Source organism: Anabrus simplex, chromosome 11 (genome assembly GCF_040414725.1).
Source record: "Anabrus simplex isolate iqAnaSimp1 chromosome 11, ASM4041472v1, whole genome shotgun sequence".
Lineage (NCBI taxonomy): Eukaryota > Metazoa > Arthropoda > Insecta > Orthoptera > Tettigoniidae > Anabrus > Anabrus simplex.
In genome coordinates, this window is record NC_090275.1 from 73,937,804 (window position 1) to 73,958,314 (window position 20,511).

Sequence of the window (20,511 nt, forward strand, 5' to 3'; positions counted from 1 at the left end):
ATTACAACATATTTTTCAATCAGTACTAGTTTCGCCGCCCCACTGCGTCATCAGCTGATAGAAGAACCCACCTTGGACACTTGATTTTTAACACAACACTGCTTGGTGTGCTTCATTGCGCTTCGCATTGATAGCAACCTTTTGAGGTAAGTCACGGGAAAACAATTATGTTATAAGACACAATTGCATATCTTTGCCTCGTTGGTGAAGTGATAGTTTATTACTTGTCTTGTTATTACAGGTCTGCATTGAACTGGGAACGTTGTTCTTGATAACAACTCAAAGGACTTAGTTGTTCGTTTCCACTTCGTTAGGATTGCTCCATTAAAGGGACACTGTAGTTTTTAATGAATTATTTCTACTACGATACTATGAGAAGATTTAAGAAGTGCGATAAATTAAGCACCTAGTGTTTCAAGACTAATTTTATAATTTGTTCTTTTTTAAATCTACTTTATATCATAAGTGAGCCAACCAGTTTGCATATGTTTTTATCAGTTTATGGCATAAGACTCGCAAGTCTTTGACTTGTTGAAAATATGAACTTGGAGGCAGTATATTTTTAACACAGTTTCATGTTGTTAATATGGTTTAAAATTGTGATTAATTTGACGTTGATAAACTTATATGATTATCAATTTTTCTACAAACTTCTATCAGCTGATGATGACATAGTGGAGCGTCGAAACTAGTACTGATTGAAAAATATATGTTGTAATTACATCTACGTAACAGTTTATGTATTGAATAAGATGGACCCAAAATTATAATAAGTTGTAATCTTGGTTCAATACAGACAAACAATGAAGATTATTAATTTAAAAGAACTATTGTAGAACCTTCCTTACAATTTTAACTATGTATTAGGCTCTCTAGAATTTACGAGAAAAGGTGTTGGGTAACATCCTTCTAGAAGCCTGGCCAGGAAACCTATATAAAGAGACATTCTCGATAGTGGAGTTGTTGTCTAACAGTTGTTCTTGTGCCAACAAACTAATGTGGCAGTTAGCAGTCAACTGTTTCAAGATATCAGTCGTAGTCCTCATTTTTTCGTAGTAGTGTTTTGTTTGTGACGGCAGCTGATTAGGTTAATGTGTAACTTGTAACTAATTGTAAATAAAATCAGTCTTTGTGAATACATCAATGTTAGCTAGTCTCACAACTCAAAAGTATTGCGAGTGTTTAACATTTGGTGGTTGTACAGAATGAATTCATCAAAATTTTAAAACTAACTTTTGATTCATTACTAATTATTTCCTCTAACAATTCTGCCAGACTTGAGGTTTGTTTGTTTTTCTTTCCCTCAACTCCTTTTTATTCTCCTCTCCCATCAAATTTCATTTGCCATATTGAGTTCTTTAATTGTACATTAATGCTATTCTGAAATTGTTTTTTCAGATGAGGGATATTGAGGAAAAAGAAGCTGGTGCTCATGGAGGAGGTAATAGTGCAGGTAGAGGTGCTACTGCTGCTTCCAAGACTCCTAGGCCAATCACTATCATTGATCATAGTAAGCTGCCTCCTGAACAGAAGGCTAAGGTAATCATCAACTTTTATTAGTATCCAGTTCATGCTAAGGGTTCTAAATTTAAATGATGATTGTTTCTTCTCTTTTTAATAAGGTTTCTTGAAAGTTTGTCACAACTACAGTGTCTCATACATTTGTTAATATATGACTAGAGGCACCTGTTTTTCGGAAAGCACGAAATTTTTGAGAAATTTTACAAATTCGGCTGAAAAACACTAAACTATTTACAGTAGAACCTCGATTATATGTTCCCGGAAACTACGTTTTCCCGTATTATTCATTCAAATTACGTGGTTCTGCGAGCATCCTAATTAAATCACATTGTAAAAGTCCCGCATTATCCGTTCCTCGAAGAAACGATTTCTCGGATCAACCGTCCAGAAATTTCAGTCCCATCAACGCTAAAACCTCTATTACGCAGTTTTTCAAGAAACTGCATGTCACGAAAGGATGGCTACGGCATACTTACGGATCTTGGTGTTAACGTCTCGTCGTTGCGGTAATTTGCGGAAGTACTGTACTGGAAAAGCCATCGGCGGCGAACTTGCATAAGGGGCCATCTTAGCATCGCATTCGGGTGGTATTGTTTAGAGAATCCGTGGAAATCATAAGCAGAGAGTGTCCACACCAATTATAAGGAGACAGAGCGCATTTCGACAGCTCTACTTGAAGACGGAACGAATTTCGTCAAATGTTCATACTTGCAAAACGTCTACATTATGTCCAGGGTTAGATGTTTATTTTTTAACTTTTTTTTTTTTTTTTTTGATTGTATCGCCGAACAGGGTTTCGGTATTTCCCTCAGGGTACTGTATAGTCATTGGACTCTCAGGCAGGAATCGAAACTGCTCCTTAAGTAGGTAACACAAATTTACAGTAGTATTTTAATGATATCGTACAAGATTGTTATGGTGACCAGAACAGATTTTGCACCTTACATATAGTACGTGAACCTTATCTTGAGCCCTAGTTCCCATTCGGCACTATGGAGTTCAGGGCTCAAGAAAAGGTTCGCGTACTGTACTTAAAGTCATGGGAGGTTTTGGGATCGCCTATTACTGTTCTCGACCTAATATGAGACTGAAAATTTCATGTTTCTGTGTTAAAATGTTGTAAAAACTGCAGGCGGTTTATTTGAGTACGTTACATTTAAAGCTTTGTGTCATTTCGCACTCGTACCGACTTGTACAGCGAGCACGCTTTCCAGCTGAGCTCAAGGTCGCGAATAATCGTAATTTGGAAGTGTTATTGATATTTTTTCTCTTTCCAGTTTGATTGTGATTAGTGACGGGCAGAATTGAATTTAATGCATTCGAGAACTTGAAGATCGATACTTACATTCGAAACAATTCGAAACCATATTCTCGAGTTTAACATAACCTTGAAAAGCCGACGTAGGCCTAATTTACGTGGTACGAGATTTCCATAAACTGACTACGAACAATATACCGGTGACCAAATAACAATGGAAGATTAAAAAATGTGATTTTGCCATCATGTTGGGCACTTTTGTACCTAATGTGCTATATTTCATTAGATTAGAGAGTTAAAAACTACTTGTGGTCGATTGTTTGGCTTGCCGTTATGGGTATTTGATTTTTCGAAGAGTTTGGCTCTGGCTGATCAAAGTTGCTGAACTGAAGGAAGTTTTCAATGCAAAACTGACTAAGTTTCCCTAATAAAACTGAATGTAAAGTTCCGAGATTTTTAAGTCGCGTACCGGTAGTTAATGTTTGAAGCCGGCCCCACGATCTAACTTGCCTGCCTCTCACACGGAGGACCCGGGTTCGATTACAGGCCCGGTCAGGCATTTTTACCTCGATATGAGGGCTGGTTCCAGGTTCACTCTTTCTACGATTACGTTTAATTGAGGAGCTATTGAATGATGAGATGGCGGCCCCAGTCTAGAGAGCCCGATATAACTGCCGAGAGGATTAGTCACACTGGTCATGCGTCACCTCTTAATCTGCAGGCCTTCGGACCGAGGGCGTTCGCTTGGTAGGCGGAAGACCCATTGCGGCTGTAGTTTGGTTTGGTTTAGGGGTCTTTGTAAGATTATAAGTATACATATTTCATTTTTGTGATGTTTAGCCAAATTGTTGATGGTTCATTCGTTCCCGGATTTTCAGTTTTCCCGTGTTGTACGTTTTTTTCCGGGGGTCCCTCCAAAAATGGAGAATCAAGGTTCCACTGTACGTTTAAGTAAAGTCGCGAAATAATTTACGGACACCTCACTATATGGACAATTTTTGTCGGAACCAATTTTATTTTACCTAAGACAAGTGTTAAATTGGCCTCATTTAAGCGGACTCCGCGGACAGCGGACATCGCCATTTGTCCCGTCCACTTGACTTAAGCGGACAATTTACACGTTGCAGGACAATTTATTACGCCGGACCACATATCATCCTTTCTTTTAAAACCATTCTTCAGATATAAGGAAATCCCTTTTGAATGTCTGTACTATTTCGAGTGCAAGGGGAGAGAAGGTACATTGGAATTCAGTTCTACCTAGTGGCGTATAGGCCTATTCCGAGAATTCTAATTGCCCAGAAATGCTGCCAGAGACTGTTGAGTCGCAATTTATCTGGGGATTTTCTTCCCTTGTTGCATCATTCTATTCATAACTCGAATTGTCGCTGATAAGGTTGAGCTCAGGTAGTCAACTTCAGAAGAAAAAGAAAAGAAAACGTGCTAAATTTACACAGACGAAGCTTCACCATTACTTTACGAAGCTGTAATGTTTGTAAATGATGTAAAATCACTCAAAATAACTCTCTATAAAATACTAACGCAGAAATGACTTAAAAGAAAAAAAGATATGTATGCTTATGTTTACGGTGGATGTTCTTTGCCGTTAAAATGTTCGATTATTTTCACAAACTTGTTTTAGCGACACCTCTCGTAATGGACATTTTTCCTCGGAACCGACGGTGTCTGCAAAAGGGAGGTTCGACTGTATATTGATTTTCGCTAAATTATCTTCCTGCGAAGCAAGAAATTTATCGTATTCATCGATTCTTGGCGATCCTTGGTATTCAATTACGTGTAAACACGTCACTGTGTGTTTCCTCTTGCCTGTTGAAAATCGCTGCTGATCAGAGCTTTTAACTTCCTATTTTGTGCTCAGTTTATTAAAATGGTTGTGACAGTTTTTGATCGTGAAAGACAATTTACATCAGAAGGACGTGTTTGACAAAACTAGAAAAATACTGATGTGCAAATACTGCAATGTGCGAATTGAGTGGCAGAGAAAGGACACATGCCTGAAACATATTAACAGAGTTTCACGTAAGAACAAGGAAAAGGCGCTAATGACGACAGGCATCAGAAGACAAGCTAGTCTCACAGACACTAGTTCAGTGGCAAAACGAGCAAAATACGATAAAGACGCATTCATTTTATCTACAACTCGAGCTTTTATGGAGGCAAATATTCCACTGGAAAAGTTGATCCGAAGCTGAGAGAGTGGATGGAGAAATATATACCAGGTTTGTGCAATACTATACATTTTTTCTGAGGAAGAGATGCAAGGTTATGTTATTCTGATAACTTTGTACGGTTATTATAGTTTTCTTGTTTAATGATACTTAGGCCTAGATACTGCATGCTAGATCCCTTTTACTTACAATTATAAACCATTTAATTAATTCAAATGATGTCAAATAGCCCTCTAATATTAGGCCTATTGATTTTTTTTTTAAAGTGCTGGAGACTTGCCCACAGCTGGAAGATTGAGGGAAGGTTCTGTACCTCGAATCATCCAAGAGAAGGAGGAAAGATTAAAAGGAGCTGTGAAAGATGAGAGTTTCAGTTCTTTGTGATGAAACTACTGATAAAAAAGGACAATGTGTATTTATGGTTCTGATAAAAGTGCTTAGTTGTGGCAATAGTACAGTTCAGAAATTATTTGTAGGCGGAGTGAAAGTTATTGCAAATGCTAATGCTACAGAACGTTCACAAGCAGTTATGAGTGTAATTCACAAACTTGAAATTCGGTACCAGAATGTAGTTTCTATAACTTCAGATTCAGCACATTACATGGGCAAGTGTATAAACGCAATTAGGGTTCTAGTTTCAGAAGGGTTGGTACACATGCAGTGCTTTGCTCATAAACTGAATTTGGCGGGCAGTGTGTGGGCCGTGGAACTTAGTGCTTTGAACCAATGTGTTGTACAGGAAAACACATCTTCCTTAATACATGAAAGAGAAAGCATACATACATACATTCAATTCCTGAAGCAGAAATATGAAGACGAACCCATTAAAGCTAAACTCTTCCCTATTCCTGTGATCACCAGGTGGAATTCGTGGTTTAAAAGTGTTGAGTACCTTGGATAATATTTTCATGATCTAGTAGACTTTGTTGAAACTATTGAAGATGAGTGTTGCTGTGAATTATTTCAAAGCCTTGACCCCAAATGAAGTAACAAAAATTCATTACCTAGCTATTATTCTTGTTGAGCATTGCTCAAAATGTTGTAACTTGCTGCTCACATTATAGAGTTCCAACATGCCGTTAATTCATGTTCATGTTCATAGTGACCTTTAAAGGGCTTTAAATTACTAGAGGACGCTTTTTTTTTTTTTTCGAGACAACCTCGGATAAACTTTCCAAACTACCTAAACCAATGCAGACACAATTAACATCTTTGTTTCAATCTGTAGTTAGAGCAAGCCTGAAAAAGCTGAACCAATTAAGAGTTTGACACAGGAAAGTTTATCATTTCTTCTCTCAGTAAACTGTTTGATCCATGAAGCATAATGGAAGGGGATTTAGAAAATGATGAACTCTCTCGTCTAATAAAGGATATTTCCATCTTACGAGAACTTTCAACATCAGAATACCTTGAACCATTCATTGTGTTTAGGGATCTAGTTACTAGTTCATGTAGTGCATGTAGAGATATTGCTGTAATTGCCATTCTTCTTTCCCTGAAACCAGAATATGAGCATTTTGTGGAAGCTGCAGTGAAGGCTTTATGGAGCCCTGTCAGTTATGTTGATAGTGAGAGCGCATTCTCAACATATTGTAATGTAATGTCTGACAGGAGAACAGCTCTGACTCCCAGTAATGTGGAACTTATGGTATCTGTCTTTTTCAGACTCATATGTAAATTATATACTTAGACTAGGCCATACTTGTTAGTGATAGCTGATACAATTTTTTCAAACTTCCATGTTTTGATATAATGTGTAATACTGTATGTGTTTTAAGCAGAAGTGTAACTCATATATTTATATACTTATGCAAAAATACAACGTTGTTATACTGCAAATATGCAATCAACTAAGTTATTGGTTTACCTTTTATAGCTGAAAAGTGGAAATAAGATTTAGCGAAATTACTGACAAAACAAAATAAAAGTAGCTAAAAATATACCGAAATAACTGTTAAAAAATTACTAAATTAGGCAAAAATTTCAACACAAACAGGTGCCTCTATGTATGACTGATTCGCTTTTTGAAAAGAAATTGCACTAGTAATGCCATCTAGTGGAAGTGAATGACAACAGAAGAAACAAAGTGCTGGGCTGAGTGACTCAGGCGGTTGAGGCGCTGGCCTTCTGACCCCAACTTTGCAGGTTCGATCTTGGCTCAGTTAGGTGGTATTTGAAGGGGCTCAAATACGTCAGCCCCATGTTGGTAGATTAACTGGCATGTAATAACTCCTGCGGGACTGAATTCCAGCACCTGGGCGTCTCCGAAAACCATAAAAGTTGTTAGTGGGACGTAAAGCCAATAACATTATTGTTAAAGTATACCTCAACTAACAATAGGGTGAAACCTCGGTGCATTCCTCATTAACATGTTTTCCTGGTTAGCACATTGTATATTTGAAGTTCCCATTCTCTTCGTGTTAAATCTATATAAAAACACCTCGCTTATCAAGTCACAAATTTTCGCTATTACCTCTCAGTATGATCACATTTTTTCTGGCCCTGAAAATGTTATGTCACCCCTTGCAAAATAAACTTGATTTCCAACTTGGGTAAGAGCCATCACCACAGCTGTGTGATTACAGAAAAAGGCCTTGAGTTACTGAACTTCACAGGATAAGTTTCACCTTTGGGGAGCAAGCTGTTAACCTCAGGAATGTTCAGTTTTGTTCGTCAGTTAGCAGCAAGATTCCTGAATAACACAGTGAGCCTTTTTTTTTCGTGTATTTTGCATTCCATTCAGAAGTTTGAAATTTACTTTATATTGAGTGGTACAGTGAAGGGTAGTGAGTATTTGTCACGTTATCGCCTACCTGCTAGGTACGCAATTTCTTGTGAAGTATACTAGCATGGTGCATATTTGTCATATGAGAGCCCAGTTACGTTTATGTAAAAAGTCGAAAAATTGCTTACTAATGAAGACAGGGAAGAAGATAAGAGGGCAGTGGATTCATGATTCATGAAATTCAGCAAAATCTCAAACAGTTGTACTCGATGGCAGCTGCAGAGAACAAATATAAAATGAGCAAACTTCGTAAGATTTACAGGTTTTCAGTACGATTGACACACAGAAGGGCTATAGTGGTTTCAGCCTAATTGAGAAAATTATGATCGGAATGAACGAAAAAGTACTAGGCAGATTTTAAGGGGAAATCGTGTAACCATCAAAGAGAAAGTCAACATCAAATGACTCGGATAGTTCAGTGTAGCCAATAAAGTTAATAATAATAATAATAATAATAATAATAATAATAATAATAACGATGATGATGATGATAATAATAATAAATCATTATAAACCAGAAGCACTATACACAGCAGAAAATTAAACATGAATTACAAAGGCCAGATGGAGAAACTCGAGGTAAAAAAGAAAGGAAAATTTTAAGGAAGATCATAGGACCAAAATTTCAGGACAATGGGATAACATCCATGAAGGATGGAATGCTCTACAAGAAAATAAAAAATCTGTCAGATGCTTTGTGAAAAAAGGATACATTTTTACGGTCATCTTCTCAGAATGAGCTCAAATAGATCAACCAAACAATTCTTTGACTTATTCTGTAACTGCAAAACAAAACCCAACTGGTTTTTAAGGAAACTGAAAAAGACCTAGAAGAATTAAAAATGACAGAAAATTCACTATTCGATCAAACTGCTAAAGTATTCATCGACTGCTACTCGTTTCCGAGAATACGTTTTTCTCCTGCAGTTCCTCTTGGTCTGTTGGCTCTGTGGAGATGTCACTGATGACTGATCAAGCCAATCTTTGTATGAAACATGCAGCCACACAAGTCGCATCTAAAGGTAGGTGGAGGATGTGGTTGGATCCGACATAGTTTCTGCTTTTCATGTGTTTCAATTTCTTGTCTGAGACATTCCTGCTCAAAAAGTGAGATGCCTTCTGCAGTAGTTTTGCGCCAGAGAACACGGTTTTGTGCAGTTGTTAACCAGCTGTTAGCATTTATGTTGGTACTATTAAGTCTTCTTAAGTTGGTCTTCATACGTTTCAAAGGAGCCCTTTTGTCTTTTGCCATGACCAGTCTCACCATAGAGAAGTTGTTTAGGCAGTCTGGTATCGTTCATACGCTGGATGTGACCAACCCATCTAAGCCAATGAGTGATGATGAAGGCTTTTGTGGTGTTCATATGCGTTTTGTCAAGAACTGCTGCATTGCTCATGTAAGTCATCCCATTTGAGGTTCATGATGGATCTAACTTTCTGCTGATGGAAACATTCCAGTTTGTCACGACGATGAAGTGTCCAGGTTGCACATCCATATAGTTAAGTTGTTACAACTACAGCTCGGTACATCATTAGTTTTGTATATACAGTAGAAGTCCGCTATCGCGACTACAGCATATATGCTGACAATATTGTGTTTTTTTAGTTCCACCTATTCAATACAATTGATTTTATGTTAGAAAATCATAATGCTACAACACTATTTTATAGGGACATGTTTCGCTTGATTTCAAGCATCCTCAGCCTATGTAATCATCTCAAGGTTAAGACCTGTCATTGTTAATTTGCCTTGACAAATTTGTACTTAATTATAATACTAAAATTAAGTAGTAAAATACATAAATGTAGGAATTTGTGAACACATTGATAGGTTTGTGTTTTTTTTTTTCTCCCTATCTGCTTTACGTTGCACCGACACAGATATGTCTTACATTGATAGTTTAACAATTTGAATGACTATAGACTACTAAAATTGGAATATCCATTAATTCTAAAGACACTGACGTCCAAAACACAGTAATATCTTCAAAATGTTGAAAATTTGGCTAAATTTTTTTTCTAAGTTCTAGTTTATTAAAAACAATTGTAAATTGACTTACGTTAAAATTTGAGTCGTAATTTTTGTTAAAACTTATTGGTGTCTGACGATTAAAGTCTTGGATACATTGGAATTCTGCTTCAGGTATGTTACTATAATTCACTAGTTTTGAACAGTAAAATGCTGAATTGGGTGGTTTCATCGAACTAGTCTAGTTTTGACGATCAGATTTTATGTTGGTAGTAGTTTGTTTTTACGAGGGTTTAGTCATGTTTGACTTTTGATAGTAGCTGGTAATACGAGATACAGTGTTTGAAATTTGACCGGTAAATGTATCGATAATCACATTTTTTAAAATCACTGTGCTTTTGTCACCTGATTGACCTGCTTTTGTCACCTGATTGACCTCAACAACTGCTATTTCATTCACTGACATGTTCCCAAGCAAGTAGTAGGCTGTGATTTTGAAGAAACTGGGCGAGTTGGCCGTGCAGTTAGGGGCGCGCGGCTGTGAGCTTGTATCCAGGAGATAGTGGGTTCGAATCCCACTGCTGGCAGCCCTGAAGATGGTTTTTCATGGTTTCCCATTTTCACACCAGGCAAATGCTGGGGCTGTACCTTGATTAAGGCCACAGCTGCTTCCTTCAAACTCCTAGGCCTTTCCTATCCCATCGTCCCATAAGACCTTCCTGTGTGTCGGTGCAACGTTAAGCCAATGGCAAAAAAAAAAAGAAAAGAGATCTGTGGAAAGTAGCAGGCTGTGAATTTATATATAACAACTTTAGTAACTGTGTCGTGCTTTGTAGCAGCTGGGAAAGGCTTTGTGCGTGGATGTAACATTGGCGGTAGTTCTGAAACTTGCGGAATTGTGTGACGAATTTGTAAGCGATTTAGTATTTTTAGTGGTGTTCTTAATGGGTTCAACTAAGAAAGGATATTATCAACCTTTTAGGGAGGCATATTCTGCTTAATTTCCTTGTTTTATACGATCATGGAAAGTGTTCCCAGTATTAAGTGGAAACAGGTGAGCACTCATCAAGATGTAACTTTGTCCAAGTATTTAATTTCAAAGGTGATCACATATATTTGACTTGTATTAGTATTGTTTATAATCTCTCCCCTTGCCGTCCTTTTTCATTATGTCTGAAAACTTTGCGACGCATGCGCGTGATGAGAAAAAAAATTCCGCTTTACGATCTTCCGGATTTCTTTTTTTGAAAGTTGGCAGGTTTGCACGTGGTAGATTACAAAACTCATTGTTCAGAAATTTAAAAAATAAATAAATGGAAGAACCCACTGCCTTTTTTAAGAACTATTTGAGAAACACTAAAGATATAATATATCCATTATTTCTGGAAATATGTTTTAGTATGTTTTTATATTAAATAGTTTTCAGTTGTAAAGTGATATGTGTTGATTACTTACTTATTTACTTACTTTGGCACTACAGCCCCTGTAGGGCCTTGGCCTCCTGGACAATCTTTACCCACTCTTCTCTGTTGACTGCTCTGGTTCTCCATCTTCTAACTCCCATCCTTCTCAAATCTTCCTCCACGCTGTCCAACCATCTGATCCTCGGTCTTCCCCTCATACGACGTCCTTCTGGTTTCCCATCAAAGACTTTCTTTACTGTCCTGTTCTCCGTCATTCTGTCTACATGTCCCGACCATTGCAGCCTACTACTATTTATTTCCACTACTATATCTGGTTTATTATACAGCTCTCCGATTTCCTTATTATTTCTGATTCGCCAGAGTCCACCATCCTTTATTTGTCCATAGCCCTTCCTAAGTATCTTCCTTTCCCACCTCCGTAGCAACTCCTCATCACCTTGTGTCATAGTCCAAGTTTCCGCACCATACATCACCACAGGTCTCACTACTATGCGATAAACAGTCGGCTTCAGATTCCTACTAAGACTCCTTGCTTTAAATACCTTGCCTAAAGCAAAGTATCTCCTATTACCAGCTGCTATTTCTTCCTTCATATCATTGTTTTCAGCTACCATTGACCGTAGATATTTAAAGCTTTTGCAGCGTTCATATTCTTTCCCATTTAAATTCACATTTTTCTGCTTCATTATATTTTTTTCCCTAGACATTAGCATGTACTTAGTCTATGACTGATTAATCATCAGTCCCATCTCAGCTCCATATTTTTCTAGTTTTCTCAACTTCTCTTCCAGATCCAGTTTCCTCCTGGATAGCAAATCAAGATCATCTGCATATGCAAGGTCTTGTGTCACTTGATTAAACAATGTTCCACCAGGGTTGCTCCCTTGTATTATTCGCATTACCCTCTCCAAAGCAATGTTAAACAGAAGGGTGGAGAGTACATCACCCTGTCATAATCCTTGGTTAACTTCAAAAGCTTTAGATAAAGTACCCTCAACCTTTACTTCACATACTGTTGTCGCTAGAGTCATTTGGACCAATCTTATAAGTTTTTAGGTATTCCTGCCTCTTTCATTGCCTTCCATAACTGATCCCTTCTGATACTATCACATGCCTGTTTAAAATCTATAAACAGCTGTTGAACATCAATGTTATACTCATAACATTTTTCAAGGATCTGTCTGATAGTAAAAATCTGGTCCGTAGTAGATCTGTTAATTCTGAAGCTGCACTGGTAATCTCCTAGATATTCTTCAACGTATGGTCTCAGCTTTCCAGCTATGATTTTTGCTAAGATTTTATAAGCAATACATAGCAATGCTATTCCTCTATAATTCCCACAGTCTGCTTTATCATGTTTCTTATGTATAGGGCAGAGTATTGCTATATTCCATTGCTCTGGCATTTTCTCCTTTTGCCATATCTCTACCCTAATTTCATGCATCTACCTTGTTAGTTTCTCTCTTCCATATTTTATCATTTCTGCAGTAATGTTGTCTTCTCCTGGCGCCTTATTGCTTTTAAGAGCATCGATTCCATCTTTAACTTCTTGCAATGTACGTTCCTTGATTGATTCCAGGTCCACCTCTTCTCTACTTTGTTCCTGCCCGCTCTCTTCTGTTTGCACCTCTTCGTCCTCACCTTCAGATACTGACTCCTTATCCAGCAGTTCACTAAAATATTCCACCCATCTCTCTAATATCTGATCTTTACCTCCAAATTAGATTTCCCTCCTTATCTTTACAGAAAACTGTTCTGGGTTGAAATCCTTTCTTTATATCTTTTACCATTCTATAAAACTGTCTAGTTTCCTGAGTAGTCTTTCTCTCTTCTAATTCTTCAATCCACTGTTTCCCAAATACTCTCTTTTTCTTCCTACATTCCTTATCTGCTTCCTTTCTCTTCTCTCTGTATTCTTCTACAGTAGTTCTTGTTCTTCTCTCTGTAACATTCTCCTTCTTGCCTCGTTCCTTTCTTCAATCTTCATCAAACCAGTGTGGAATCCTCGATTGTTTCTTCCTGCCCAAAACAGTTTCGGCCGTTTTGTATATTATACCTTTAACCATTTGCCATTTTTCTTCAATACTCTCTCCTGTCCAATCTTCCATTTCATTAAGGCTAGTTGTCGAAAGCATTGAATATTGGTGTGCTATATTTTCATCGTTTCTTAACTTAGCATCATCAAACCTGGGTACAACTCTCTTAATCTCTCTGTAGTTGGCTATCCTTTGTCTGTATTTGAGTCTTACCAGATAAAGATCACTATCTCCATCTGCACTTCGACAGCTATCCATTTCCAAGATATCTGAAGCATGCCTTCTATCTATAAGCACATGATCAATTTGGCTGTTTGTGATCCCATCAGGAGAGCACCATGTTACTTTCCTTATATTCTTCCTTTGCATCCATGTGCTTTTAATAAGCATGTTATTACCCGTTGCAAAGTCATACCATTATCGTTTGAAACCTCATGCAAACTCTCCTTACCAGCTGTTTTCCTGTAAGCAATTTCTCCTCCCACTTGGGCGTTAAAGTCCCCCATAACCACTTTAACATCATGCTTTGCCACTAGTGATAATTCTTGTTCCAGTTGTTCATAAAAGATATCCTTCTCTGCTGACTCTGCATCTTCTGTTGGTGCATATACACATACGAAAGATATATTGAAGAAACGGGCTTTTACTCGTAGAAGACAAATTCTGTCATTAACGGGCTTAAAGTTCAGTATTACACTCTTATATGAATTATCAACAAGGAACCCTGTAGCTCCGTATCCTCTTGTTTCCACAGCTATAGAACAAGGTGTGTGTCCCAGTTGCAAGTACTCCACTTCCATTCCATTTTTCCTCTTGTAATGCTACCATCATCACATTATATTTCTTCATTTCGTTTTTCAGGTTCAGTAGTCCTCCAGGTTTATTCCTTGTTCTCACATTCCATGTCGTGCAATACCAATTCATATGCAGTTTCCGTTGCCAGGGTCGTTTATCCATTACATCCGTCCGGTTTCCTTTGTCCATTGGTTCCGTAACGAGAGTTTTTTTCCGGGGTAAGGTTGTTGACCCCACACCCAACCCCAGGGTACTGCTCTTAGTCTGGCCCATCGTCTTAGACCTGTCCAGCTTGGGTGACCCTACCAGGAGTCGTAGCTCCTGCTGGCATAGCTCTAAGGGTCATTTGAGCACGCAAGCCTCCAAAAACACCCCGCAATGCCATATTGCCTTCGTCAAGGTGGCAGTACCTGCGAGAGGATATGTATTTTTGATTGAGTGGACCATAAACTTAACATTGTTTCTTAATTTTAACTGTATCAATACGGATCTATATGATGAAGTTCGTAAATTGTACTAAACATTTACTAGTCGAAAACGGGAAGAATCACTTGTGTCCCAGAAAATAATTTTTGATAGTGCCCAGTAGTGACTAGTGCATCTGAGTGTTATGAAAGGTGCTGCTCATAGGGTCAGTCGTGCTGCAATAGTACTTTCTGACCCAGTGAGGAAAGAAAATGGCAAACTACCTCACTCCTCATCTTGCCTAGTACGCCTCATTTTGGTGCTGCCATTGGTTTTTGGGTTTTCCATGTAACCGCATAACCTTTGATGGTGCTATTTTAGGATCAAACCAGCCTCTGGGCTGATGACCGGACAGACAGACATACAGAGTATGAAACACGTTGATGGTTAAAGGAGTGTTGTATGCTGACCTCAATTCGAGTTTCAAGGAGGAGGTATCAGTCATACCTGGAAAATAAAAAAGAAAAGCAATTAGAAGAGGAAAAGAAGAAACTATACTGTAGAAAAGAGAAAATAATTACAGTTGAAAGATTTGGAGGAAAGACAGAAAAGGTTGAAAATTAAAAAAGCAGGATGCTGACATTGAAAGGAAGAAAGTTCTAGAAAATATAAAACGCAAACAGTAATCCTTTCTATAAGTGCAACCTTTTCATTAACATTTTCATTTATCATTCCTATCTTTTCTGACTGATTTTTCTTCAAATTTGAAAACTGTTTTGAATATAGACATAATCTAATTGGAATTAATTATATTCACCTACATTACAAACACAAGTTAATTGCTTTTGATGTCATGAGTGCTTAAAATCCACATGAAATAGTATTAGATTGGTGTGGTAAAATAATTTAAATTTCATATTTGATTTACTGTATTTAATTAAATAAGTTAGTTGTAACATTGTTCTTTGGAAATTATAAGATTAAGGTATATGTTAATGTTGTCATTAAAATATTTGTTTAAGTTATATGGAAAGTGCCATCAGTGTACTCTTTTTTCTATAAATAATTGAAGGAAAAAAAAGGAAGTGGTGAGAGAATTAGGGCAACTGTGGGGATGGTGGAGGCTGGAGTTTCTTTTTTATTCCTTGTAAAACGTATTGTTCGGCAAATTAACACGTCACTCAGTTTTCGTGAGTCAGAGAAACTTTTCTTAGTAGGTCAGGGAAAGTCAGGGAAACTTGGGAGAACATTTCTGTGGACACTATGTCAGATACGCTGGAAAACTTTTTAACCGCCCAGATTGACGCTGATGACCAAGAATGCAGCGTACACTTTATGCAAGGTGGCGCACCGCCACCCTACTTTTCCGATGTCCAGGATTTCGTGAATGTACGCTTTTCGGGTAAGTGAATTGACCGAGGTGCACCAATTGCATGGCCCCCACGCTCACTGGACCTGACACCTCTTGAATTTTTCTTGTGGGAATTCGTCAAGGATATAATGTTTGTTCCACACTTACCAACTTCTCTACCAGAACTGAGACATAGAATCTGCATCGCAATTGAACGAGTCACGCCTGACTTGCTGCAGCGAGTTTGGCAAGAAATCTACTTCAGATGGGGTGTATGCCCGATGACCGATGAAGGTCACATTCAACCTGTTTAGGCAGAACTTGATCTATTGTCAGTCAAGATGAAACCAAAACTATGTCTGTAAGTAAAATGAATAAATATGAGTTGTCAAAGTTGTAAACGCCCTGTATAATAAATACTCAGCTTTCGCTGAACACTTTTACAATCGCCACAGCTTTCAAGGTATAGAAAAGATATGAAACTAATCTCTAAATGTAATTTCGGGTTAGAGCTTAATATTCGTCAGATTATTGAAATATTCCTAGTCCAGAAAAATAAACTAGGGAAAAAAATCTTGAATTGAACCACTGCAGACAATATTGTACAATGTTTACAACCTTGAGATGACATGGGATCACCTGCACTCCGCTCACTAGCTGCACATAGGTGAACCCTTCGTTAGTCCTGTCACTGCAAGGTATGTTGTAATTAATTTATTTTGGATCTCACTTCGACAAAAATGAAAATAAGATGGAATTTGATGTTTGTAGGAAGCCAATACAGTCACTACAAAAACAAATTCCTGGTTAGTTCACCTTTATATTGCATCACTGTATATTAATAAAGTATTATATAGCCTTGTGCACTCGCCCAAAATACCTGAACATAAAATACCAGGTTTCAAGAAATTCTGTCAAGTCATTTTCCTGTGATGTTCACACAAACCACCAGACAGACCGCATATATATATATATATATATATATAGATACTTTATTTTCAACTTCCTTCATCCATATTTCTGTTCTTGTTTTACATCGTAATTGTCTCGGCAACATTTTAAAGTCCTTACGACACACCAATGTGCATTTTAGAAGATTTTAATTTTTGAATTAGACCCACTGAAGATGGAATATAAGTTCAGAAAGCCAGTTTTTTACTAAATAAGTAAGACATATTGTACTAATTTAGAATCTATTTTAATTCAATATATTTTAGTGTTACATTTAGTGTGTTCGTCACACTGAAAAAATGACTTGTTTGTAGGTATTTGCTCAATACTAAAATTACTGAGTGAGTGGCTGTGCTGTTTGGGTCACGTAGCTATCAGCTTGCATTTGGGAGACCGTGGGTTCGAGCCCCACTGTCGGCAGCCCAGAAGATGGTTTTCCGTGTTTCCCAGTTCCACACCAGTCAAATACTGGATTTGTTCCTTAAGGCCACGAACAATTCCTTCCCACTCCTTGCCCTTTCCTATCCCATCGTTGCCGTGAAACCTATGTGTCGGTGCGGCATAACACAAATTTTAAGAAAAGGAAAATAGTGAAATTAAATGCAACTTGATGTTCAAATTCTCTCTAGATAAATTCTTGAGTTCTTATTATATTATTACAGAAAATAATATGCCAATAATGAAAATAGGAGTGATAACAGAAATAGTTTTCTAGTTTAAAAATGATAAAATATACAGTGCTGGGTTTGTCATAAAAACAATGACTGCAATGTTTTTACTTTCACCAAGCAATTTGGCTACATGGTTCTGATGTATGTAGCTGTTTAGTTGCATTTGGGAGATAGTGGGCTCGAACCCCACTGTCGACAACCATGGTGATGGTTTTCTGTTGTTTCCCATATTCACACCCGTCTGAGTTTTAATTCAGGCCACTGTCACTGCTTTCCCAGCCCTAGCCCTGTCCAATCCCATTGTTGCCATAAGACATTTCTGCGTCAGTACAATTTAAAATGAATAGCAAAAAGTCAACTTCAGGAATACCTTATTTTTCTCTCGTTTCCATGATCTTATTTGCATTCTCTATGTTCCATATTTTGTACATGAAAACTGGAGATCTAGCTGAAGTAAGGCTTCTCATTGAATGTTTTTACTTACCCTCCTGATGAAGTTTAAAGTCAGAAACTATATTGTCAGCAGATTTCATTGTAATTAGGTGAACTCTAAGTATGTTAAGCTCATGAACTCCCCTAAAACAGCAATCACCATTTTATCTACCTTTTGTGTGTATTTCTATCATCTTTCCTTCATCATAATGCCTGTCTATCTACCTCGTTGAGACTTTCTCAGCCACCGAGCAAGTTAGCTGTGTGGTTACAGGCGCTCAGCTGTGAGCTTGCGTTCGGGAGATAGTGTGTTCGAATCCCAGTGTTGGCAGCCCTGAATATAGTTTGTGATGGTTTCCCATTTTCACCCCAGGCAAATTCTGGGGCTGTACCTTAAGACCATAGTTGCTGCCTTTCCACTCTAAGCCCTTTCCTATCCCAACATTCGTGTAAGATCTGTCAGTATGACGTAAAACAACTTGAAAAATAACTTCAGCTGTTCATATTTGGGGTCTGAAGACGACGAAATTATCATTCATATGCAGTTTCACCTGTGACCCCACAAGGTGAGGCAGAAAATTGGTAGTAGTAGTTGATTTTATCATTAAAGACTGCAATTCTTTTATTTCAGCACTACAACGTCAGCTCTGCTGGTGAAATTTCTAGTCGCAGTAGGAGTACTGCAACTACACCATTGCGACAGCCAAAAACAATGTGTAAGTTTTTGATTTGACATTTAAAAAGAGGAAGGATAATTCCTATTACAATTTTGTTTTTGCGGAGGCATTTTATCTTACAGGGCCTTTTTATTTTCTAGCTCGAGCCGTTGCTGGTTTCAAAACTGAAGCTCAGTTTAATGCAGATGACTTTCCAGCACTAGGGGGTAAGTATAATCACAAGTCTTGGAGTTGCAAGAGCTCTCAAACCATTGTTTGTAAAGTTGCTTCAAGGATTGTTAAACAGATATTATTTATTTATTTATTTATTTATTTATTTATTTATTTATTTATTTATTTATTTATTTATTTATTTATTTATTTATTTATTTATTTATTTATTTATTTATTTATTTATTTATTAATGCCTTTTTTTCAGTGGCGAAGTTAGGGCTCGAGGCCCTCTCTTCCACTTAACCACATATAACCAAAAACATAAATAAAATAGTGAGATATTTAAAGTAGTTAAGACCAAACAAAAATTAATAGGATTGAGAACAAATCTAAATACATTACTAAGTTAATAATAAAACCATTAGTAACAACTCTTAATAATGACTAATCCCCAGGCGCACACACATTTATACTTCAGCCATTCAGTTAGCTGTCTTCAGCAGGTAGTCTCGACAGGTGACCGTAGCTCTTTGTAAGGAGCTAGTTTCTCTGACCTGAGCTGGCAGGGAATTCCATAATCTGGCGCCGGTCACTACAAACGATCTATTAATTTTATTTGTGCGGTGCACTGGAATAGAAAGAGAGGATCTGGAACGTGTATTTAAGTTGTGAAAGGATGATAAAAAGGTGAATTTAGGAAGAAATATACAGTGACTGACTTTCAGCTTGTACTCTAAACACCATTGTTAAAATGTGTAGCTGCCGACGTTTATCAGGCTTCAGCCATGAGAGAGCCTTATAGTATGGGGTATTATGAACAGCGTACCTGATATTGTAAATAAATCGCAGGCCGGAATTCAGTGCTCGTTAAAGTTTTAAGTGTTTCTTGTCATATCAACTAGAACGTCGTCACTATAATCAAGAATAGGGAGAACTAGTGTCTGTATTAGTTTGGCCTTAAGCTCAAATGGAAATACATCCCTTTGCCGCTTGAGGGTGAAGCTCTCCAAAAATCTTTTTACAGATGGTTTTTGTGTGATCAGACCGATCAAGTGCTTCATTCATAATTACGCCGAGATTTTTAACTGTTTTACTGTAGGGAATAATGTTACCATTCAGTAGGATAGGCGGGATTCCAATATTGTTTGAGCAGTTCAGTAATTTTCGTGTTCCAATTATGATTGCCTGAGATTTTGTGGAGTTCAGTATAAGAGAATTTCGTTGTGTATATATACTGAGTTGTCGGATGTCATTGTTAATATCTTGTATTGTTTCATCTAAGTCTGAAGTCTTGCAGTGTCGATAAATCTGAAGATCGTCAGGATAGAGGTGGTGTGTGTTATTTACTGTCACAGATGGTATGTCATTGATATAAATACAGAAAAGTAAGGGCCTTACAATACTGCCCTGTGGGGCACCACTAAGTTTCATTTTCCATTTAGAGACCTTGTCGTTTACTGTTACACGCTGTTGACGGTTACTCAAATAAGAACTTAAGCGCAGCCAGGTCAAAATTTAGCAGTTCCATTTTCTTTATCATAGTCTGAATGTCTATAGTGTCAAAGGCACTACTGAAGTCAAGAAGGATAAGTATAGTGATCAGTCATTTGTCCGTAGCATTTCTAATGTCTTCGGTAACCTTCAAAAGTGCTGTCGCGGTACTGTGCCCCTTCTTAAATCCAGACTGCAAAGAGTCCAAAAGAGCATTTTTATTTAGGTACTCCAGAACCTGCTCATATACTACATGTTCAAAGGCCTTAGGAAGCGCAGGGAGTATGGACACCGGACGATAATCCGAGGGTGATTGTGGGTCTAAACTCTTAGGTACCGGTATAATATTGGCTGTTTTCCAGACAGTTGGGAAAGTTCCGTTCAGTAAACAATAGTTCAGTAT

General features: G+C 37.6%; 1 protein-coding gene across 1 annotated transcript in view; it reads left to right on the top strand.

The window, feature by feature from the left end:
- LOC136883184 (protein maelstrom homolog) overlaps nucleotides 1-20,511 on the top strand; it is a 201,234-nt gene that overhangs the window by 157,416 nt on the left and 23,307 nt on the right. Inside the window, exons 8-10 of the mRNA XM_067155367.2 lie at nucleotides 1,399-1,539; nucleotides 18,419-18,503; nucleotides 18,605-18,670. Coding sequence (XP_067011468.1) covers nucleotides 1,399-1,539; nucleotides 18,419-18,503; nucleotides 18,605-18,670 — 292 coding nt within the window. The remainder of the gene's footprint in view (nucleotides 1-1,398; nucleotides 1,540-18,418; nucleotides 18,504-18,604; nucleotides 18,671-20,511) is intronic.